Raw genomic sequence first — 25,914 nt, 5'->3', positions numbered from 1 at the left:
TAACACATCTTATTTATTTTTTTGTCCATTATATTAATTTTCTTAATTATTGTGAACTTCCATCCTGTAGCATGTTTGGTGATTGATGGAGCTTTCTAAATAGCACAAGCAATCTCAGACTAAATGTGTGCCCTGGAAGAATGTCTTTTACTGACTCATAATTGGCCTTACAGTATCTATAGTGTGTATTGAAACTGCACTGGTTGCAATAAATGTTGAGAGTTTTGGCAGGAAGTCAAGGGCAGGAGAACTGAGGCACGATAGTGTCCTTGTCATTGTAATTTATTCTCCTTTGTCTACCTTGAAAACTATATATGCTCTTTGAAGGCTTTGCTGTTTCTTGAAATAGAACTACACTCATTCTTCACAGCTGTCAGTCTGTTGTAGTTTGAGAAAGCTCTTGTATAATACCACATAGATTTGCCTATAAAAAAGTTTCTTAATTATTACTAAATTACTTACTACTCAAGGGTACAGACCTGCACTGTAACTTGGCATTTCACTCTGTTTAGGAAACAAAATGCTAAACTTGTTTAAACAGAGGGTGCCACAGAACAAAGTAATTTTCCTGGTCTTTTCCTATATGTTGTTTACTTTTGGTATTGAGCAACTTGTCCAGAAACTGTAGAGGGGTTTTACACAATAACATTTATATTTGACTTTGAACTTTTCAGCTTTGAATGTATAATTTCACTATAGTTTCCTCATACAAGGTTAAATTGAAAACCAGCACCCACAGTAAAGTATCACAATCACATGACAACTACAGTTTTAATTAAAGGAAAAGGAAGGAAATATTGCTTCACTGTGGGAGAAAAAAAAGCTTAGTAACCCCAATGGAGAGTTTAAATATTTGCATTCTGCTTGATCAGCAGATTTTGTAGTTGGTAACATTGTTTTATGCTTGTGGTTCTGCTTTTACAACTGAAAGCGAAAGACTAATCTGCAAGCCTTCAATTTACACCTCAACTCTTTGAAAGGCTAGGTTTGAATTCGTCAGAGCTGAACTCTAGAAGACTCTGCACGTCTTATTTCGTCTTTGCTCCAGGCGTTTCTCTGCAGTAGGGAATCCTCCATTCAGATCTAGCTTCAACAAGTGCAAACCAAAAAAGACATTGAAAGCCACTGTGCTTTATAGCTGTTCTAGGCACATCAGTGGTCTAATGAGGCAAACTGTTCCTGTTCTTTGTCAATCCATCATTAAGTGTGGACCAGGAGGAAGAAACAAACCATATGCTCCTTGGCATTCAAATATCCGACAAGATAGCCTACATCACACTAGGTTCTCTTCAATATTCTCGGCCATTGGAGCCCTGTCCAAAGTGGACTTTTATTAGGGGAAGAGGAGCCAAGTCTTTTTAATAAAGCCATGGGGAGAAGCTTTTGAAGGCATTTGCTCCTGCTGTGCCTTCTGTATATCCAAATACATCACATTTTTAATGAATATTTGAGGCCACTGCTTTTACTTTACATTCCCAGGCTTGTCTAGAACAATTTAAATCATTATGTCAGAAGCAGATATACAAAGCTTATTCTGTCAAGGATTGGTGAAATAATTCAGAGAGAGAATTCTTTATACATTAGTCCTGGTTTATATAATTTTGTGTTGCTTTTACTGCAGCTCAAAATATAATGCTAGAAATAGCTGAGGGCAGGTTATTACATGTGGAATACACATTGAGACAAGAAATTCTTGTTTTGTAGGGAGGGATTGATTTTTCACCATTTCACAAAAGATGCACATAGTAGCACATACCAGCCAATTTGCCTCTCCCAGTATTTTTCCATTAACTGCACATTTTTGAGTGACTTTAAGTAACTTGATTGAAGTTCAAATAATTCAATAACACTCCTTTAATCAGATTGGTATTCCTTATGAAACAAAGCTGGAGTAAAGGTGAAGTACAGTTTAAAGAAACCAAGCTACATAGAAATACGCTGCTCTCCAGATTTATTCATACCCCTGAATAAATAAGAACAAAACGCATCATATAACAAATTATGGTTTGGATCATGTGTCATGCTGGTTAAAAAACTAATCTTTTTAGCACTGCACAGAGCAAAGTAATATTTGTCATCAAATTTACTTAATTCCAGAATACATGAGGGTCACGTTTATTCACACCGTGTTGTTAATATCCCCCACATATTTCATAGTAGGCATAGGAGTGTTTTCTCAACATGAGCTTCACCTTTTTAATGCCAAACATAACACTGATGAGTATGTCCAAACAAATTCTTTAATCTGACCTTAAGACATGGTTCCGATTGTCATTCAAATGTAGTCCGGCAAATTCGAGTCGCCTCTTTTTGTGGTTTGCCCTCAGAAGAGGCTTCTTACTTTGCAACCGGCCATGAATGCCAACTGCTGAATGTCTTCTCTGCGTTACCCCGTTTTATACCCCAGGGTGTATAGTTCCAGAACCTTCCACTGCACTTCCAAAGAGTAAACTGTAGAAATGTAATTTTGTTTTTGTTGGATCTTATTTAAAGGAGTACTTCCAGGTGTGAATAAATGTGATCCTTGTGTTTTCTGGAATTAAGTTAATTATTTATGACAAGCGTGACTTTGTTTTGTGCAATGCTAACAAGATGGCAGTATATCCTTTTTAAACTTTTGTTCAGTAGGACAATTATCCAGTCTGTAAAATTTTGTCAAATTGATTTGTATTTCTAGTTATTCAGGGGTATCTATATTTCTGGGAGTCTGTGTGTGTCTAACGGTTCAGGAAACAGAGGTGGGGTACAGTGAAAGAGTGCAAGTTTATTTATATACAGTGCGCGGCTGCTCCAAATAAACAGACATACAAAACCAAAATGAAACCCTAGCTCTTCTCAAGCCTGGACTCCGCACATGTCACTCACTACATGTGTGTTTGTGTTGTTTATTAGTTACAACTACCAATCCAAGTCCACACTCCAAGCCGTAATCAAAAGCCATTAAATAAAGTCTGGTACTGTTTTCACTTTGATTTTCAAAAGATTGAAAAACAATCATATCAAATAACTATTATATTTTTTAATTATATATATAAAGGCCATGATACACTATTACATTTCCATGAAATCCGATTGCTGCACTTGCTCAGTTTCATTGGGTGAAATCAGATTAGATTTGATGCTGTATGAAGGGTGTTTGGGTGTGAGACTACTAGGGTTTTATATTGAACGTGTACTTTGTTTGTAAATTATATAATTTCGTGTCCAAATCTTTGTGTTGCTTCTAATACATATATTTATATTACCATGAATCATCGTTGTTATGGTTGTATTAATGTAATAGAGCACTCGTACTTTTGCCACCTTAAAAAATATAAAATAAAAATCGGAGGGTTTGTTTGCAGGACGTGAACAAATACTAACAAGGCTAATTTGCCAGTATACATAATCATATTGATAGAACTCTTTTCATATAATTGCTGGGCAGATATTTAAAATAAATACAGTAACATCAAAACACTAGAAGATCTGTGAAAAAGAACAACCCTAGATATATGAGGCACGACTATGATTGAAGGAAAAAGGAATGGGAGGTACAAAATACCAGACTGAAAGGAAAATATTTAGTATTTTTAGTGAATGCCAATTTACCACAGTTTTGTGTGCAGCCATAACCAGCGGGAAAACTGGCGCTGCTTGTATTGATGTACATTTCCTGGAGTTAAAAGGTATCGGAGTAGAACGAACAATTAGAAGGTGATTAATGGGCATTTTACACAGCTTCTCTTAACAGGTTTGTAATACAGTACTACTACTACTACTAATAATAATAATAATAATAATAATAATTTAGCCTTACTGCTATATCCCATTTCCTTTTTTATTACTTAAGCGTTATTAAATTCAGTGTATGTATTAATATTATTAGCCTATTAATTTATTATATTTAAGTTTGGTTGAATTCAATTAATGATCCATTGTAACTGGATATAAATGACTTAATTTGCCTTGCTTTGTGTGACATTTGCTACTAGTTCACATCCCTGAACCGTGTTATTGAAACGCAATTCTAATTGGTAGAAGCTAAGATTAAGCTTATTAATTGCCTTCTAATTGTTTGTTCTACTCTGATACCATTTAAATCCAGGAAATTATATATAATATAAATAAAATACAATGCATAAGAAGTGACGGGTATCTCCATTGATACAGTGGTTAGGGCACAGCAGGAATTAAACCCACGATGCTTGGTTTCCCAGTGCTGTTGCTGCTGTGCCAACAGAGATATAAGCTTTTATCTAAAACCTGTTAAAGCCCTGATACACTGCGTCCAATTTAGTCTGCGCAGGTGCGCTACATGGCAGTCCCCCAAATAAAATAATCATGTGAAATAATAGCCTATTCTAGGTGGTGAAATATACTTCTTATGACTATAAACTGTTGGCCCAGTCACAATTGAATTAGCACCATGGACCATACATATTTGCTACATTATTGCATTCTTTCCAAACCTTTAACAGTATGGAAATATTTTGATTTAATTACAGTTTCTACATAACAAGTCCTGGAGAGCAAATTGTGGTGAAAAGCCGCATCTTTATACCAGTCTCTCCTAGCCAGCTCTATGTCTTCTAATCAGAACTGGAAGTCTCCATCTCCCCCACCACCTCTCCAGTGCAGATGAGCAGTGTGGCTTTGGAGACTGAACTGCTCTTATTCTAAATTTGTGATTAAATCAAAATCAGCAGGGAAATCAAAGTCACCATTTATTTCTTGGTGTTCTGGGAAATGCAGGGATTTTAGTGTGCTTGGGCAGATCACTAACCAAGGAGTTCCGCTTTCTTGCCATTCATTTCCCTGGAGGTGCAATAAGGCAAGGCTGAGAAAATGATTATGTAACACACTCTGTTTGAGTTTAATTAGATCTGTGTGCGAAATAACTATTTCACAGACATTTCTCCTTGTGTCCATAAATATACTTACATTTTTCTCAAAGGTACAGTATTAATTTGAGCTGAAATCTTGAGCTGACTAAAATGTATACAAGGCAGTGTGACTTTAATTCTGCCAACAAACATAGGCCTGTGATATATGAACACACCACTGTACTGGCTCCTACACAGTTTGGTGAGGTTTCTTTTTGCCTCAAGCCAATGGGGTTCTCTGAGACTGGTAGTTCAAAGCTTAATGAATGAAGGCATTAATAGATAATTGTTTATTTGTTCATTTATTAAATTTAAGGTCAAAGATTAAGAAAAAAAAGTCCTCATGTGACCTTTGTTCCAGTATGTTTCCGCAGACGGTATCAGCTGAGTCATTGACATGAACCATTCCGCACTTGAACCATGGCAATCCTTGCTTTCCGTCAATTCAATGTTAAGGTTGGTAACTGGAACAGATTACATTTTTTCTCAGGTCTGGATTTGTGGTGCAAGGAGAGAGTTTAGCGGCTCCCTTGTCTTTTTCTAGAGAATGACCTAATCGAATTAAGATGGCTCTGAAGACTGACAGCAGTAGTCTGAGTTCATATTAGATCATCAGTACATGTTCGTACCTGATCTAAGCATTTGCCTGGGCGTATCCGCGTTCTTCAAAATGGTCTGTTCAGTGTGACGCTGTTCTAGGTTAAATTGATCTAAGATCTGGTGGAGCAAACCATAATATGTACCGATTTGACTTACAGTTGCAACTGAGCTTAACAGGTGTGTAGTTACTCAATTCACAGCAATATATACAATTGATGTTTTTTGTTTTACTTATTTTGTTCATCACATTTGAGGATCCTCCAATTTACCTTTCACACTAGCTTTTATGCTATCACAATAGCCGTCTTAACAAAGGGAATATGAAGAAAAATAATCTATGTGTTTTTGATAGTTTTCAAATTAGACCCTGGTTTGAGGTACAAATACACCTTAGAATTAGTTTAGCAAGAACGGGATGAAAATCACTCAAACTCTTGAAATAAGAGTGGAAACAATCTATTTTATATCAGAAACTGCTTCTCTAGGTGGATTTTGGTATGTCTGACAATGAATACCAAGTCATAAATGTTAGTGTTGCAACGGGGTCAGTGAACCTGTACAGATAGTTGTCTCTCTTTTTCAGTAGCTCTGAATTCTGTGTGAAAGAGCAACAGATATTTACTTTAATCATCAGGTTTTATTGTGAAGATAACTTCTAGGATAATGTTATTGCATGTGTGTGCGGGTTTTTTTCTCTCTCTCATTTACTCCCTGAATAGATACAAGGAATACTTGGGGCCCAATTTTAATTAGAATAATACCAAAATAGTTTATGAAGCTAAAACGAAGCACTCCGGAGATGGAAAGTCTAAGGTTTTTCTAAAGGACATGCTATCATATAGAAGATTATTCCCTTTGGTTGCCAGGCAACTGCATGATGTCAGTGAGGTACCCCTAACTTTATCACACACTTCTTTGTCTTCAGTTCTCTCCATGGCCTTGGATGAAAATGTTTTTCTACACAGAACTACTGCACCTGGGCTCTCCGGAGCAATGCACACAGCTGAAATTCATACATGCACAGTCTTGCTGCAACAATGATGCAAATGTAATATTTTTGACATCTAGACAGGGCACTGTCAGTAGTCTTTGTAATGGGTACCATTGTGACATCATCTGTAGCTGCAGAATGATTTTTTTGTTTGCTTTTCACCACTAATCCATTCCATTTGGTCAAGCTAATAATCAAATTCAGCATTTAGTGCTTACTTAGAATAAGAAGATTTTACAAGCATGGTTGCACATGTTACATTGTTTCCTGAACTCTGATTGTTTTGGACTATAAGGTACTACTGCCATAATGTATAATGAGCAATAGTAAATGGATCAATCCATTGCAAGGCTGTAGTGTAAACTAAGCACATTAGAAAATAAGGCTTCAGTGATTTGCTGTAACTATAGTGAACACTCAGGCAGCCATCTTTACACCTCCACTAAATGGTCAAACTAAACCACACCTACAGCTGATGATCTCGACAGTGGATAAAGTGTTTTTAACTGTGCATGTTTTTTTAATATAACAGTTATATAGATTGTCATGGTCAGTTACTACTGCCCTGCCTGTTTTGGATGTCAATCACAAAATGATGCAGCCGAATGATGTCCACAAGTACTGTTGAAAGATAACTCCACAGCATGAATGTGTTGAAATATTTTTTGGAACGTATATGTAAGTGTTCAGGTTTTATTATTTTGTCTAATTTTGAATCCCCCTGTCCAACATCTTTGCATTTTGCATCATTTTCTGGTGCAGGTCTGTTTTTTCTAAGGACCGATTTACACAGATTTTAAATATAAAGCTGGTAATGTTTGAAGCCAGAGTCGGGCTGGAGTCCTTATATCAGGTGCTCTACAGGGAGCTGTTGCAATAGGCCCATCCCTGTAAGGATCTGGTGGCAGCAGAGCATGAGGAGAGATTGTGGTGCTGAAGCTAATTGACTAATGCATATGTGCTGTTCTGGAAATTGAATGCCATACTGGGAACATAGGGCTTAAACCCTCCATTCATCAGTGTGTTGACTATGCCTTCCACTTGTGTAGCCTTTACTAACATGGGAGCAGTTAGATTTCTGTGTTTTCTCACTGTTTTGACAGGATGTCAGTCCTTTGTAGCAATAGATTTACATCAGCAAATCCTAGACACATATTTGTTAGGTAACACCCAGCTGATGTTAGAGTAATGGTGCCTGAGATCTCTTGCCCTTTTGTAGTTCTCAGCTCAAGAACCGAAACCTAAGCCAAGACATCAGTCAGACACGGAGGAACCCTGCTCCTATATTTGAACTCCTTTCGGGCAAAATCGCCTCCAGCACAAATCAGTCTCTGTGCCTGGATTGTAATGAAAACTACACACTATTACTATCTGAATTCAGATTTCACTGTGGGAATTTGACCCTTTGATGTAGCGCTGTGCTTGTAAAACAGAGTAATGTATGTTAGGGTTGCAGTTATCTTCATTAGAGCGGTTTTCATTTTCAGAAAGGCTTTGTGGGAAGTATTAAAATGAAAATATTTGGATAATAAATTTAATAAATAAAATCCCCCCTTCGTGAAACATGAAAGTACCTCAAATAATGGATGTTATTTGTAGTTATTTGGATATATGTTCAGACATTCCTTGCCGTTGTCAGTATCTGTTTGTCAAAATCAAGCACACCGAATTATTATATATATATTTTTATTTTTAATTTTTTCCTGGTGTGCTCCATTTATTTTTTCTTATTTGCCACATGCTCCGCAACAAAAGGATATTTCTAGCAGTACTGTTTGCAGGAACAGCTGAGCTGGATCTCCAAATTGCCAGCAGCTGCATTTCACCAGCTCAGTTAAAGCAGTGGCTAGCATGTGGGAGGCACTGTTTGATGTCCCAGCGATCAAAAGCAGACGCTGATAAAGGACGGCTCTTCTTCATCCAAATGTGCTCATTTTATTCTCCCAATTCTGTGACACTCTGAATACTAGCAAAAAAATAAAATTTATTTTTTCTATTAATATATAGAGATGTATATAGATATACACATACAATAATACATCGATTTGTGACTGGTATAAGAAGAGCTTGTTATAGCTTCATTATTGTCACCACCTTTAATGGGAGGGGGAAAATATTTTAAATTTTAATAAGGCAGTTTCACAGTAAAGGCTTTAATATGGCATTTACAATTCTTAAAATCTGAGATTTTGTTTTGATTATCACAAGACAGAATCCGAAATTATTCTGATGCACTGATCATCCTGACTCATATTTCATTTTAGAAGTGAAAAAATAAAACCTTGAAGAATGTTAATACTGTATAAATAATTGAAATAGAACCTCAATACTTGGAACTGGCTTTGTTAGTGGAAGTATGAGTTCTCACTATCATAATTAAGGCCTTTTAACACTTGAGTACTCTACTGTTTGCAGTCCAGTAAACCCATCAATCAACGCACACACCAGACAAACAGATCTAATGAAGTAGCACAGGTTTTTTTTGCAGTGCATCTGCCATAATAAGAAAAAAGGGAAGTTAAGTCCCATTGTCTGATTGCATTTAAGCTTATATGCAGTAGACCAAAATGAATACATATATTTAAATTATCCCATTGTGACAGAGATCTACCCTGTTGATATCCAAACCAGAAGTTAATTCATACATAAATTAATTAATTAAAACGTGCATCCCTCTATGCAAGTTTTTTTTAATCAGTATCTGTACAAAACTGGCACAGGTTATACATGCAGGAACCATATAACTGCTTAATTCTTCAATTCATTAACATGACAGCTGTCAGTTTCAGGAGTAGGCTACCTGTTCTTTTAATCGGTTATTCAAAAAAATACAGCCATGTGGTTTTGGTTTTGTTTGTTTGTTTTGCCTGTGCAGTTATTTGTCACTACAAATGCCTTTTATCTTTTATTCTTAATGGCTTATTTCTTTCCCCTATTATTGCTATTTTTATGTATTAGTAGTACTTAATACATTATTATTTGAAATCACATCTCTTCAATTTTGATCCATTACTTTTTAATATCCACATTTCTGGATGAGTTCAGAGATTTACTCAAATAGTTCAAATAGTTGTGATAGTTGGTGGAGTGTTAATATGCTTCCGTGTCTGTTTTCTTTTGTCTTGTATTGTAATGCAGATGTAGTAAGCCAAAATGTTAATTTAAGGCAATGTGGTTGGACATATCCCATGACTATAATATATTGTATTGCTTTTTATTGTGCTGTCCTGTGAAACAATGTGATTCTCATCCTCCTGACATAAATTATGCATCCTTTAGTAGTTGTAAAGATTGTGTATGGTTTGTGTCAGTTCAACCCTTTAATCAGTGATGTGTGCCTTTTAGGTTTTCATCCATTTTGGTTTTAATCTTTGTCACTGTATGGATTTTTATTATTTTATGCATTTATAAGGGTGCAAAGCTTATTTTACACAATTCAAAGCAATCTGGGGATTACAATGGTCTATTCTTATTTTAGATAAAAGCGGAACCCAAATGTTCTTGCTTTTGCACCTGTATAAGAAGCACTATTCATAATCTATAAAGTGCCACGTGTCGACTAAAACAAGAGGCTTGGTTTTGAAGCGACACGCACATTGCTGCAACACCCTGCAATGTTAATGGGATCCAAGCCTATATTTCAAAACGGGAATCATGGACAGCCGTGGGCCTTTTAATACCATAACTGAACATCTTTAGGTCATGAATGAAGCCCAGGGGCACACAAAAGCCAGCATCTGATTTACATGATTTCAATTACACAAATGTGGAATAGTTTTCATGTCATCTACACATATAGTGGTAGCAACATTTTATATATTTTGAGTGACTCCCACTACACCAGATGACTAGTTGAGACTACTGTCTCTCAGTTCATTTCACTCTTCTGTATGAGAGACAGAAAATATTCCTCCAAGAAATACTGTTCACATATACTGTGACCTTTTAAGGCACAATACATGTTGTTGCCCAATATGAAGAAATTCAAGTGTATATACAGTTTATACATTAACTTTTCCAGAATTAGCTTTAAGATGTACATAAAGATTATTTAAGATAATTTGATGCGACTTACAAGGGTTGCAATAAACAAGTAATTTAAATATGTAATTGAATGTGCAGGAAACAATTTAGATATACAGTTGAATGCAGTGCAGCAGAACAAATCCTTTGCTTTTTTTTTTTATGGTGTGCAATATGTATTTTTTTAATCTATGAAAAGTATTCAAACTTACTAGTTAAAACCAACTTATGTGTGATATCAGTCAGGGCTGATTTTCCTAAGAAGAAAACGTCACCATAAAGTCATAAAATATTACATAAATCTTAAAGGCCACTTAATGTTTTGATGCAATTTAAGCCTTTCATTTGGATTTTTGTCAAACAAAGGGGTTGCTATTTTTCCACTGGTACACTTCATGTGTAAAAACTGCTTTGGTTAAAACTGTCATGCATAACAGTCTATATTAGTTCCCTGTGAAAGTAACTGTAAAGTAGAATCCATTATAGTAAGATCACCGTTTCTATACTTCATTGTTGTGCTTATTATCTGTATTGAAAAAACTGCCATCAGTTAACAGTTGAACTGGTTTAACTAATATGATGTCTCCAGGGAAAAACCTGTTGCTCACAGGGTGCACATTTATTGCACAGTGCTTTCTTCCATACAGTCCCTTCGAAAGTATTCACCCTCCCTTGGCATTTTTCCTATTTTGTTGCCTTACAACCTGGAATTAAAATTGATTTTTTGGGGGGTTTGTATCATTTGATTTACACAACATGCCTACCACTTTGAAGATGCAATATATTGTTTATTGTGATACAGAAAACTTGAGCGTGCATAACTGTTCCCCCCCAAAGTCAGTCCTTTGTAGAGCCACCTTTTGCAGCAATTACAGCTGCACGTCTCTTGGGGTGGGTCTCTATAAGCTTTGCACATCTAGCCACTGGGATTTCTGCCCATTCTTCAAGGCAAAACTGCTCCAGCTCCTTCAAGTTGGATGGGTTCCGCTGGTGTACAGCTGTCCTGTCAATTGGATTGAGGTCTGGGCTTTGACTAGGCCATTCCAAGACATTTAAATGTTTCCCCTTAAACCACTCGAGTGTTGCTTTAGCAGTGTGCTTAGGGTCATTGTCCTGCTGGAAGGTGAACCTCCGTCCCAGTCTCAAATCTCTGGAAGACTGAAACAGGTTTCCCTCAAGAATTTCCCTGTATTTAGCGCCATCCATCATTCCTTCAATTCTGACCAGTTTCCCAGTCCCTGCTGATGAAAAACATCCCCACAGCAATTAACATGTATTTATACTAAAGTAATAAAAAAATGACAACAAAAGATTTAAAGTGAGTTTTTTGAGATTTACAATTATACTGTATTTACATGTATTAACATTAATTTGGATTAATACGTTTTTTTCTGACTTTATGTGGACGAAAAGACACAAATTTGCCTGTTTTCTCATTGGAAATAGGTACATTCCAAAATATCACTGTCCTGGTCACAAAAGCAATGTTTGTGGGGAATAATAGCCATTTTCTATACTTTTGAGGCATAAGCAATTAGGAAATAACACTTACTACCCAGGAACAAAAATTGGGACAGACATCTCTCACACTGTGAAATAAAACAACTTTACTAAAACAGAGCAAACACCTGACGCAAAGGAATATTAAACATTTTTAACTATAGCTGCTTTAAAAGTCAAGCAGCAGATAACTTTCTTTACAATTCTGGGAACTTCCCCTGAGAAGTTTCGGATTGCCAAAATAATGTAAAGACGTAGTCTTCACTCTCCTGGTTGGCTCGGCTTCTCCTACCAGCCAAAGGTTTTCTACAAGTGCTTGCTTAACAGACCTCAGCTTTGCAGTACTATTTGTCATTCCACACCCTGTCTAACTCCTGCAAAGAAATGTGCCCTGTTTTACCACTATTGTCACACCATTATGAAATTATCATTTTACACCATTGGAGAGCTTTTGGGTTTATCCTTGATGGGCGACCATGGCTCTCCAAGCTTAATGGTGTTGTGAGATGGGGGCTGGTGGTGTATGAAGATGGTGGCAATCTTAAACTACCGTGCCTTGAGAAAATGACTCCCTCCAGAAGCCTCATTTTAAGAGCTGTTAAACAACATAATACAGTGTTGATAAGAATGAAAAACGACATTGTTAATGAATACAACCCACATAGTTATAGTGATTATATTAATATCCAAATGAAATGGAAAAAAGCCTGTTTGTTGTGCTGCATGGGGCCGAAACATTCTGAAGAATAGCTGCGAAATCTGAATGATAGTCAAGTTCATGGGTCATCGCTGAGAGTGTGTTTCAGCACCGTGAGGACTTGACCGTTTGGTTTGTTACAGGTCTGCTCATATAAACCGCTGTAGATTGCAGTTAGTCACAAGCGTACCATGTGTCAGGTCTTCAAGAAGCTATTTAACCATCATGCCATATGCATATCGCCAAATGAGTGCCAAACACTTGGTAGTTCCTTGCAGGGTTTCCCACAGCTATATTCAGGACAGGCCAAAAATCGGTGCCGTGCAGAAAGTTGTTTTTTTGGACGTACTCCATCAGTTTTATGTTCGGCATTAAAAAGGTGAAGCTCTTGTTGAGAAACAATGCCTACTGTGAAATATGCGGGGGATCTTTTATGGCTGGCCTAAAATCGGTGTCGCCTGGCCAAACAAATGCGTGAACAGTGAATAATTAAACAAATGCTCATGCTCCATTCTTGTTCGCCACCCCTCTGCTCTCATTCGCGATGTCATCTTCCCTGTCAACAAATCTGAAACAGACTGCGATGCCTATGCAAATTTTTTGGGGAAACAACACCTTGTATAGTATTTACTTTTTGGTGCATTTATAGTTTCCATGGTTACATTATAGGCATGTGTGGCAAACCAGATGAGATGTCACAATTTTTTTTTAATGTAACAGTTTAAATATGGATGTTATTGGAAGCAATACTGTGCAGTGCTTGCTCTGCCAAGGTTTTTGTTTTGAGATTTGATGTAATGTACCCATTTCTGTACATATATATATACACACACACTTTTCTAGTTGGCACAAAACATTAATCACTAGTAAAATAAAAAAAGTGGAAGTTCATGAAAACCTATACATAAAAAGCTGTTTTTTTATTGTCTTTAATTTAATGCCAACCTTCACCTTACCATGCTCACTAGGTACCAGTCCACACCTGGGTGACACATCCGCTAGAGTGTTAATTATAATTAGAGACATCTAATTATATTTTTTGTGTAGCCCTTGTGGAGCTCTTAAGTCATTACTGCGTACTAGTGCTTGAGTATCCCAGCCCACTCCCACTACAAAAGCTCAACAAAACAGGAATCCACTACAGGCAATGTACAGGGCTGCTATAACAGGTGGGGTGTGGTTGTGCCGTCACAGATGTTTCTTTTATAAGAAACTTCTGTCATGATGTATCATTTTCAATTAAGTTGTCCTAACCTTTTCTATTTTAAACCAGTGATTTGAATGTTGTATTGAAAAGGCACTGTTACACAAAATACTTTTTATTCAAAACACCATTATAGTTTTCAAAGAAATAAATCCTAGATTACTAGATAGACTATATAACTTTGTTAATTGTGACTCCAGAAAGAATCCAACCTGCAGAAATCTCTAAAACGGATCTTACATTTATTTACTTTTTAAATGTATTGTTTCTATTTTGTTTTATTTTTGAAGGCTAGACAGACTTAATCCATTTGCTGGGATCAAGGGTCCATTTAATTTCCTAGAAGATTGTTTCAATTTTCTACAGAGGATTTGGTCATTGTATGGCTTCTCATCCCCCTTTGTGGTAGTGTATTTCAAGGATTTAGTTTTGAGGTTGAAAATTAATTTCTGCTGTAGTAACAAAACTCTGTGTGTGTGTATTGTGGAGATGTGTGTCTGGCAGGCGGTCTGGGTTCTAAATATGTTGATTTTTGTCTTGGCTGTTGACATTAGTCAATACATCCTGTCACATTGTCATATAAATGTTGTTGCTTTAAATCACCATGGGCAAGGGCGTCTGCTAAGAAATAATAAAATATCATAATAAAAATAACAATGTTACATTACCCAAAGGAATTGTTTGATTTAAGTCCAGGCTTCAGGCTGGCTACTGCTACATTATTTCCAGTGTTACCCACAGTCACAACATCACAGTAATAAATATTATTTAACTATTAAACCAAATCATGTGTTTTAGAGAATTATATGATAAAATCATTCCAGCACAGAACTGGGGGCAGATAGCAAATGTTATTGTAGTCTGGTTTTATTTAAAAGATAGTGTTCAGATACATTCTAGTAGCACTAATTTATACATTTGACAACAGATGAAGCACTGCCCTTCTTGATTTAGGTATACTCTCGCAATCCACAAGAACAAGCAGGAACTAAAGACAGCTGCAGTGCAGGCCTGGCAGAGCATCACCAGGGAAGAAACCCAGCATCTGCTGATGTCTATGGGTTCAGACTTCAGGCAGTCATTGACTGCAAAGGATTTGCAACCAAGTATTGAAACTCACAATTTAATTCATGATTGTTAGTTTGTCCAATTACTTTTGAGCCCCTCAAATTGGGGGGACCACATATAAAAGTGTTCACCCAATTTGGATGTAACTACCCTCAAATTAAAGATGCAAGTCTACACTTAAAGCACATCTTGATTGTTTCCTTGCAAATCCATTGTGGTGGCATACAGAGCCAAAATGATGACAATTCTGTCACTATCCAAATATTTATGGACCTAACTGTATATAGATAGATGCATAGAACATAAGAAAGTTTACAAACGAGGAGGCCATTCGACCCATCGTGCTCTAATAGATAGACATGCTTATGTATCACAGACTATCTGTTTCACAAATTGAGATTGGAAGAGACTTGTGCTGAGTTTCTGTTGAGATTTGGAGTATTGGACTTGTATCAGGAAGAGGGTAAAATTATTGTCTTGTAATTCAGATCTTTCCTGCGAAATTGTTTTTTGTTGTAATATTACAAATACAATGTTTTATATCATGAATATTATAGATTTGTATATTACTAAGTAAAATGCATGACAATCACTTTTGTAAGACACAACCAATGGGTGTTGAGTTAATGTGCTCTTGTCTAGCTCCTGATGCATAGTTTATATTGAGGTGGTCATGATCCAATTCAGACAAGGTGGGAATTATTCCTTGCTGGACACAGTGTCATGGTCTGCATGCAGGTGCCTGCACTAATCCTGCCTCATTAGGTAGATGTAATGAGGTTTGCACAGGGGGTGCAGTAATCTCAGAGCAGAAATATTTTAACTCTTAGCACTCTGAAATGCAAGAACAGTCTTTTATTGAATGTGTGAGAACTTGGCAAATGTAGCTGACTTTAAATCTTTCTGGCAGTTTTTCAACAAGATGGGACAACAAGAGGAGAAACCAATAGTAGTGCAAGGTTTCTTAGAAAGGGGTGGAGCTTCAATCCCAGGAGCCCAAATGTGCTGCCCTAATCATGAGACCACCTAGCTCTGTTGAAATAGATAAGATGCCGAGTATGCTTTTTCCCGCTGAGTAAAGTTCAGGCAATAACATTTCTGATCATGAATAGCAACTGCATCAGAGCTTACAGCTGTACTTTGAGCATAGTGGTATTACCTCCTGAATCCAGCCTTGTTATTCATTATAAAATGTTGATACCCTGGAAATTCCAATTAAATATGAGATGAAATAAAATCATTATCATGATAACTATAAAAGCCCTTTATTGTTGATGAAAGCATTTACCTTACTTCTGCTAACTGTTTGCTTTTTCCATATTTGCTTTCATAAACTAGGGGGTACATTAGTCTTTGCACACAGCTTTAAAAATCACTCTCTAGGCTTTTTTCTATTTTTTAAGGTTTCTAAATTAACATTTTTACATTTTCAGAATTCACAGTCTGGCACCTAAAAATATACATGAAATGTTACGCTAACAAGATGGAAGTGAAAGCCAAACTTCTGAAGATGTAAAGGTTATATGCAGTTTTTATAACATTTCTAGTTGTTTAACAGGCATGATTATTCTGTTAAACTAACCACAAACCTGCCTTCATATAGATTTGCATATCTAACAGTAAGTCATCCATCCAAGCCATGTGTCATCTGTCATCTTATGAAACTGAAAACTGTAAGAGGACAAAGGGATTTTAAAAACGTTTTTACTCTAGTAAATAGTGTTTTGTATTATTTTTTGTATCTGATACTGATCTATTTTGTTTCTATTTTCCATTTTTTATCAAATTATGATAATCATCCTATTTATGTTTGCTTTTGTGGGTGATTGTGCCCCCCCTGTTGTTATTTTAAATGTATACCTTATAAAATACTGATTTTGGGGGGGTCTAAAAGGGTCTTAAAATAACCAACCATTGCAGAATTCAAAATGCATTTGGTGTAATTAGTTGTGAGGGGAGCCTCAAAGTGTCTACCTGGGACATGCAGATAACCAATAGTTTTCATTTTTCACTTTGGAAATATAGTACCTTTATTTCTCGAAAGATTATTCAATAAATAGTTGGAGGTTTATTTACATGTTCCCTCTTTTCCCCATGACTACATGTCCGTCCCTCTTGTGGCTCTTGCAAGATTAGTTATCAGTGCTGTACATGGCTGGTTGATTGTTTGCTTTTACTGGTAATTTAGCAAAAACTGAAAGCCTTTTTTTAAGTTTATGAATGGAATGATGTAGCCTATGCTTGGAATAACAAGAAGGGAGATTAAAATAAATTTCATAGATCCAAGCACAAACCAAAATATGTGACATAATTGAAAGAGTGAAAATGTTAAAATGGCAATGGGCCAGACACATTGCAAGACGAACAGATCAAAGATGGTATCCATTCAATAGCTTCTTTTGTCCAGGAGATAAAAAAAGACCTAGAAGATGGAAGATGAACATAAAAGATGGGAAGATGAAATCATAAAATTTGCAGGCGTGACATGGAAAAGAGAAGCTGTAGATCGAAGCAAGTGCAAACATCTTGGGGAGGCCTTCATCCAGCAGTTTATTTATTTTGAACTAATTTGTCTAAATGTTAAGTTGTATTATGTATTTACTGTGACCGACCCCACCTGTAGTTGGGCCGTTAGGGTGCGTCTTCTCCCCGATCGGCTCTGCTTACAGCAGGGAGTACAGGGATGGGAGTGCAGGATGTAGCGCCCCTGCTGGAGTATGAGTCTTGAGCAGGGGAGTCCAGGACTTGGCCTCCCTGCTTGTCTCTCACGGTCACACACACTTTAACACCAGAAAACTAAATTAAAAAAAAAAACTACTAACAATCCACAGAACAGTTATTAAACTACAAATCTAACTCCTCACTTCATCTGTTCATAAATTGAACATGCGGTTGTGTGTCTAACCCCTGGCAATGTTAGGAAAGTCCACTGTCCTGTGTTTGCACAGGCCAACACAACCATCTACCCCACCACCCTGACTGCTCTGCACTGCTTCCTTATATACTGCCTGACTCCACCTTTCCCACTAATGCCAGGGCAGCGGATTCTGGACCACGCAGTGTCCTGGCCTAGCCGCCATGTTTTTAAAGGGTCCCAGTCCCCTTTTCTCACATTACATATTAGTTGGCAGTAACAGTGGCCTTATGGCATGCTATGTAGTAACCACATTTACTGCTATACCACTAAAACATAACTTAAAGGGATGCATGTTAATGGGACTAAATACATACTAGCAGTGTGCACACAATTGCTAGCTTTCTAGTCCAACCCAGGTTGATCATTTCTTCAGCCAAGGTTAAAAGTACAGCAACAGAGACTACAGAACAAATAAAGCTGTTAAATAAATGCACTGGGAAGAGTAAACGGAAGAAAAGAAAACAAGTACTGAGAAAAACAAACCAAAAAATATCCCTGATCCATTTATTTTCTCAGACTTGAGGAATTTTCTAGAGGTAAACGAAGTCTGCTGGAGGATAGGATTGTGTGTGTGTTTCGTCAGAAAAGATAACTGTACTTCACTACCTGCAAATGCTGCACATTTTAGTATTCATTTCTAATCCAGAGGTCAGATAGTATTATTTGTTGAGCATTAATCACCATAGAGTAATGCTCAGGGGCATTTTTAATCATTGTTTTTATATTTTCCTTGGCTGGTTTCTATACCACCTTGAGCAATACAGTTTGTTTAAATTGGGTGACAGAATCAAGCTTGTGAACAACTCAATTGAATGAATCACTGCATACTTTTAACAGCATCGAAACGAAAACAATTTCATACCTGTTCAATAAAGTTTTTTTTTTTTTTTTTTTTTCTCAAGCAGTTTTGTGTTATTTTCGTTGTTTTAATTATAGGCAACTAGCAGATGAATTTAATGATATTTTTATTATCACTGCATTGTTACAGTAGGGTTGTGTGTTAGTACTTTGGTCTAAGCTGTTGGAAACTTGTGACACAGTAATATCTCTCACCCGTGTGTCAGCCAGACTTTACATAACATTGTGATATCAGCTTTGCCATCTTGCTTTTGTGTTAAGGACAGTTCATTGGTGTTTATGACAACATTAAGAGGGAACATACTTTCATTGCAGTAAAACAAGATTTGCAAGCTCACAGGAACACTAGTTTAATCAGTTTGGGAAGATGGAAATACATGAGCATAACCTGCTGTGAATGGAAAGTGAAATAATGAAGGGATTATATGTGAAGGGCTGAATTTAAATACATTTCTGTTTATTTATTTTGTGTGTGTGTTTATTTGTGTTTGAGAAGGTGTTTTTTCAGCCACTGGTTAGCACTAATCTTGAATCACATCACCTCAAATCGCATTAAGAAACAACAGATAAGTTTTAAGTAAGGTATGTGTCTCAATAAGAGGATTAATACATATGTAGACAAAGCAGTGCACAAATCTGATGGCAATTTAGTGGGTAGAAGACAGGATTTGTGGTCCATAAAGTACACCTAATACCTGCATATTGTGAAGTTTGAATGCAAGGAAAATGTCAGAAAATGTTTCCTGCTGCATGGGGTACTGTGCTACATTTGAGCTGTTTTATGATGATTATCATTCTGTATGTGCAATTTCTGGAAGTAAATTAAACCGCAGAAACAGTTCCAGCTGAGGCAGCCCTCTTAATATGCCATGACTGGACTGAGTTGCTTTATTATTCAAACACTGATACTGTCAATGAATAGAAAGAATCATTCATTTCCTCAGGGGGTTCCTAATTGAAATTCTAAACTCTTCTGTGGAACTGAATGGAGCCGATGCCAAGAGCTGTATTATCCAAACCCTGTCACCTTGAAATAGCCCAACTGGCCCAAACCAAACCATTGCATCGGGCCAGGATTGAAATTAAACATTTAAGATACTCAGACTAGCTTGTATCATGGGATATTCCCTAGATTTCCCCTAGTAATGTGATCTTCAAGACCAGTGTTTATTTGAATAATTCCTCTTACAGAAACTCCCAGTACTATTATGTTTCTTTACATAAACCTTTATTCATTTCTTCACCCTTAACTCATCTAACTTCTCCTGTCATTCAGTTCTGACTCGAATAAACGACACCTTTTGTAATTTTGAATTAATCAAATTATTTTTTGCAACACATTGGCCGCATGACTTGCTTTAATTGAAATATGTTCTTTGGGCTCCTGAATGGCGCATCCATTAAAAGTCTGTCTGAAGAGCAGGATGCGTTTTAAAGCCTGGATTAAAAATGTCTCAAGACCAGGGTGTGATACACAACTGACTGGTTATGGCAAGAGCAGGATAGGCAGCTGAGCATCGTCCCCTTTGGCTTCATGGGTGCCTGTAGGTTCAGATTGTTAGCAGTCCCAGCTGCAGTTTATACTCTGATATAATAGTTGTGCTGTGGGGCATTCTGGGATTTGGTCATTTGTGTTTCCAAGGACAATGTTGACCTTTGTCCACAAAGGAGCAACATAATTGCATTTCTTTGTTACAGAAAGTGAAACGACTAACGGTTTCCTTCATGTTGTCTCCTCAGGGATTGAGCTGTGCCCCCCAGGCAGACGCTTTTCCGTGACCATGGTGGCGAGCTTCATCGTACTGGGAGGACAGCTGCTAATGCCAGGGCTGGCTGCTCTGTGCCATGACTGGCAGGTCCTGCAGGCCGTGATCATCTGCCCCTTCATCCTCATGATGTCCTATATATGGTAGGAGGAGTGCGCAAGCCTCGGTCAACTCACTGCCTAAAGTGAAGCCATGAGGCTGTGCTCCATGGCAGCAGAGGAAAAGCTGGAATGCTTTCACTTAATGTGTATCTTTCCTCATTGTATTGTCTGTAGTCGGAAAACAAACACTACTTATCAGTGCTATCAACTGTACTGTACATATTCCTAGATTATCATATCCACACACAATAATGATTGTTTTGATATTATAATTCAAATACCTTGGGACACGGTCAAAATGATGAAATACAGCGCAAGACAATTTCTCTCTGAATTAAAATGCCATAACAATCGCAATTATCAGATATTTCCAGAATACTTACATGATGGCAGAAAGCAGTGTGCAGTACTGTGTTTGTTGTAAGCAACAATGGTTGTCCTGAAATAACATGGTATTGAGCAAAAGGATGTATTAAGCAAACTTAGTTTTTAAATTAGAACGCAGCGTTTCTTTTTTCATCCTTCATTTTTACAACTACAACTGAAGGGTGTAGTTTTTCATTGTAATTCTACATAGAAGGAGAGTTATGTATGTCTCACTATATATTTCCCAGATTATATTAGTAACTGTAGTAAACAAGAAGAAAGGAGTGAAAATGTCTTTCAAATTTTATAGATCTATAAATCAGCCTCTGTGACTTAAGCAGTAGGAGCTGAAACATATAGGGTGCATATAGGTTCATAATGATATGATACATTACTACATTTTTTTAAGTAATTTGTCTTGTATTTCATCAACTGAAATATTTGTCTTAATTTCTAGGATTTTCCCTGAATCCTTGAGATGGTCTCTGGCAACCCAGCAGTACAAAAAATCAAAAAGACTGATGTATCGTATCGCCAAAAAGAATCAAGTGAACACTGAAGCTGATGAAAATGGGATAATGTCTGGTAAGAAAGTGAGCAAATCAAGACTGCATTTCTGTGGTAGTATATGTATTGTATTGATTAACATATGCAAAGAAACAAATAAAACAACAAAGTGAGGGAGTGCAAACAGTTCTGATATATGTTCACAAAACCACAATATATATTTATAATTAAGTGTTCAGTGTTTTGTTTTTCATCTTTTACAATAGGGGTTTCAAAAGGTTTAACAATTTTTCACTGCTTTAGGAATGGCTCTAAATCTATTTTCTGATAAACTTGTTTTGAGCATTTTGCTTTTAAAGAAAATATAGTTGTATTATAAGCTCTCTATCAGGTGAGGTGAATCAGTGATAAAATTAGATGGGTACATTTTAATTTTTTTTTATAATGCCTGAATCTAAGGTACTATCTAGGATCTGTGTTACTAACGAAGAAGAGTTTCACCCTGTAATGAAAATTTATTTGGCATAATAAGCTTTGGGCAAAAGTTTAATCTTTATTGCAGACATAATCCCAAAAGTGCCAAATACCTCCCAAAATAGAAAAAGTGGGTTGTTTCTTACACAACAGCTTATCTGATGACACAGTAAAAATGATCTTATGAAACTGGATACATATGCAAGTTTTATGCATTCTTTATTGTCTCAAAACAGAATTAATGTGCATTTCCATCTCTGATTCATTTTCACACAAGACAGCGATATCAATCATGATTCTGAGCTCAGCTAGAGTCTGGAGGAGCAGGATAATAAAATGCTTTTAGATTCTTGCTGATTACAAATATGTACAATGCTTTGGAGTATTGTTAATAGAAAGATGTAAAATCTGATTGGGAAGTTGGGAATGCATGTGAATATGGATGAAAAAAATTAAATGAAATGCGTCATTCCTGTGGAATTGATCTGGGTTTCCCTTCCCTTTGCCCATTAAAAACAGAAACAATGCAAAAGCTCAAGGATAATGCATTAAACCACGTTATCACAGTTGCTACAATCATATCAAGTTAATTAAGGCTGTTTAAAAATTATTGGAAGCCATTACCAGTAGTTATGATGACAGACTGAAAGAGATTAATCTTTCCAGGCCTTAGTAGGCGATCGCTCTGCAGAGCCTTGATTGAGGCCTTCAAAATCATGAACAGGAATAAACGAGTTGCATTCCTGCAGTTATTTGAAATGCAGTGTGTGACACATAATGTGGGGACATGTATAGAAATCAAGGCTTTAGGCAGTAATTCATTTTGCCCACCTATTTCCCATTTCAAACCCAATACTTGATGGCAATCCAATACGAGGAGAGATGCAAGCAGCCTCGAGAAATACCGTTTTCAATTTGAGAAGCATTTTTCCCTTCTTTCACCCAAGTCAGAACCAGTTACTGGTGATTCCAAATTGGATGAAAGGAAGGGAAATATGCCTCTCAGCCCAGCGCTATGACTGATGAGACAACACGTTGTGAACGCCATCTGCCGGTTTCTCACTGCTGGGCCACAATGCCCACAGCCCAGATATTGCACCAATCAGAGGATTTGAAGCAGCTGGACCTGCTACCAGTCTGAAGCTGCAGGTGCATGAGAAACCACAGATGACTGTTATCCACAAAGCCCTGGCAGTACTCAGTCAGTTGTACCCCATCTTCGGGGGGACTCCCCCACTAAAGCCTAAAACTGCTGCTAGTTCAGTCTAGTCCTTAGGGCACAGCCTTCACTCCAGGTGGAAGCTTTAACAAGCAGGAATCTTAAGGAACCCCTCTCGTAATTTTGATCAAATCCATCTACAGTCAATGTACATTCTGAATTGATAGACCTCGTACACAAGGAGTTGCTAATGCTTGGAATGGCTTGAGAATGTATGTAGATACATTAAATAGTCATGGAATCCTTCAGAAGGTCAGCTGGATATTGTGTTAAAATAATTTCCATTATAGATCTGGATCTGATCGCAAAAAACAACTTCAGTATTAACTAGAATGCTTATGAATGTATTTTCCATTAGTGGAGGTATTGACTTAAATGTATTGATCTAGCTTCTGCAACACCTTTAAACCCAAGCAACACTTAAGGGAAAAGAAAACTATTTAACTTTAGGTGATGTATGCAGCTGAATACTGATCTCTTTTACTGGACTAATCCAATGGTCTCATTTAAAAATATATATAAAATTGATCACATGGAAGATCCATATTGTCATTGTATCCACTTTTGATTTTATTTTGATTTTTGTTAGTTTTTTTCTATTTTTCATGTTAATATGGTTTGATCCAAAGCATCAAAAACAGTTTGTGGCAAGGTGAGAAGCCCTTATCTGCTAGATTTGAAATCCATTAGGCTTTTTATTCCCCCAATTTGTCCATGTTTAGGACTATATATCAATATTAAACCATGTCTGAAAGGGAAAGAATAGTATATTAATAGGCTAAATATATGATGCCCTACTCCCTACTTCCTAGTGGAAATGGAAATCCATCTGAATTGAACTGATCAAACCTGTGGTACAACATTTGTATGGCCAAAATTAAGTGTTGTTTTTGCATCAGTGTTTGAGCTCTTTTAATGTTAGATTTCTGCAGCAGCTTCTCTCTTTAATTAGTTGACTGGTAAATCAGCTCTATATAATCCATCAATCAATTTTTATTTGTATAGTGCCCTTCGCAGGGTAGCCACAGAGCGCTTTACAGACTGGTAAACGTACAACAAATGTACAGCAAAATAAAATAAATATAGGCCTGTAAATGGTTTACATGATCTAAAATAATGTGAGTGGACATTTTAATAAATAAACCATTTAGGCACGGAGGAGAGAAAAACAAAAAACTCCCATGGATGGCATGTAGGAGAAAATTAATCTCTGGGGGTCCACGGCTTAGGGCCTAGGCCTAATGGTTGCCTCCCCTCCAGGCAGTATAGTTATTACAGTACAGAGTTCTGACCTAGCTCCATTGACTCTTGGGTAGGCCCACTGTCATTGCAGAGTGCTCCCTCTAGTGTGAATTAGTTCACACAGACTTAGTAAATGTAACACGTTTGGGGTCACAAATCAGAACTGTGGTTCAGAGTATACATATAGCACCAATATATTACTTTACTAATATATTACTATTAGTAAATTATTAATTCAGTTGTATTAGTTGTACATCCTTTCTGTATTCAATCACTGATATTCTTATGTATGTTTCATTTAAGTTTTCTATGTTATGTTTTTGTGTATTTGCATAATAGAGCTAGAATTGTAAATATATAATTAAGACCTAAATATACCATGCTTTAGGCTGTCCAGTATCAATTTAAAGGATGTAAGTTGCACTTTATATTGCTGTTAGGGATTCGATAACGTATGAAGTAGAAGTTATCCATGTTTGTGTGTGTGTATATATAGGCTATATATATATATATATATGAATGTTAGTGATGTACCAATAAAAAGGACGGTCAGCTGTGAGAGCAGAGCAGCACTAAAATGTAGTTTCCTCTGGGCTGTGCGCTCTGTGGCTGTATGTGTAGGTGATGATTTCGATTAGTTGCGGAAATGTGGTTTCCATGGAAACCTCTCCGGTTCTAAACCTGAACATCAGCAGTGAAGTGTGGCCACAGGCATATTCCTTGAATGGCTGATTATTCATTCATGTCATTGTTCAAAACCAAGTGGGGAGGAAAAAAAAAAAACAAAACACCAAAATCCTCTACAGCTGAGGGCATGTACCAGCAAGGAAACCATTTATTATAACTAGTTAAGCACAATTGACTTCTCCCTTCAGACTACCAATGTCTACCAATGTGAAAAATGTGAAAAGGGATCCACCTTCAACATCGGCAGAAGGAACTGCAATTTGCAATCAAGTTCTGGTCAGATATTTAAGGGACAGCTCTTTCGTCTGATGGGAGTATGAAAAATATAAAACCTGCGCAGAAATAGGTGAGGAGAAAGACAGTTACACAAACGTCAATGCCTACTGAAAAATCGTCAATATCTCCAGGGTTGTGGATAACAGTATTCAATACATACTGGAGCTTTAGGGTTTTGAAAAGCTGATATCCATGGATTACGACAGACTTTATCTACAAACAGTTTAAATGTGGCTCCTAAGTGGTTTAGCAAGTTAAAACCTTGGGGAAGAGTGCAGGTTGAGATGCTGTAATCCAGACATTACTGGAATGGTTCAGATCTAGGCTTTATCATAGCCAGCTATAAGTGCAATTCATCAAGTGATTCTCAACTGGCCAATGTTGCGATAGCTGCAGGAGCTGGGTGGTCCCAAAGCTGGTCAGTGCTGTCTCAGTTTACTACCTAACCCATGACCACTATGGTTTGAGAGGTACCTGTGAACATACAGTGGTAGCAGCCGGATTAGTCCTTAATGTGCTTTATTCAGTGTGAACATCCAGTATAAAGAGGTGC

At 36.9% G+C, this 25,914-nt stretch overlaps 1 protein-coding gene across 1 annotated transcript in view; it reads left to right on the top strand.

Annotated features, from left to right (window-relative positions):
- Positions 1 to 25,914, top strand: part of slc22a23b (solute carrier family 22 member 23b) — a 56,126-nt gene that overhangs the window by 18,484 nt on the left and 11,728 nt on the right. The window contains exons 4-5 of the mRNA XM_066722913.1: positions 20,464 to 20,632; positions 21,414 to 21,541. Of these exons, the coding sequence (XP_066579010.1) occupies positions 20,464 to 20,632; positions 21,414 to 21,541 (297 nt within the window). The remainder of the gene's footprint in view (positions 1 to 20,463; positions 20,633 to 21,413; positions 21,542 to 25,914) is intronic.

The sequence above is a fragment of the Amia ocellicauda genome, chromosome 2 (genome assembly GCF_036373705.1).
Source record: "Amia ocellicauda isolate fAmiCal2 chromosome 2, fAmiCal2.hap1, whole genome shotgun sequence".
Lineage (NCBI taxonomy): Eukaryota > Metazoa > Chordata > Actinopteri > Amiiformes > Amiidae > Amia > Amia ocellicauda.
Note: the sequence above shows the minus strand (reverse complement) of the source record. Positions and strands in the feature narration are given on the sequence as shown.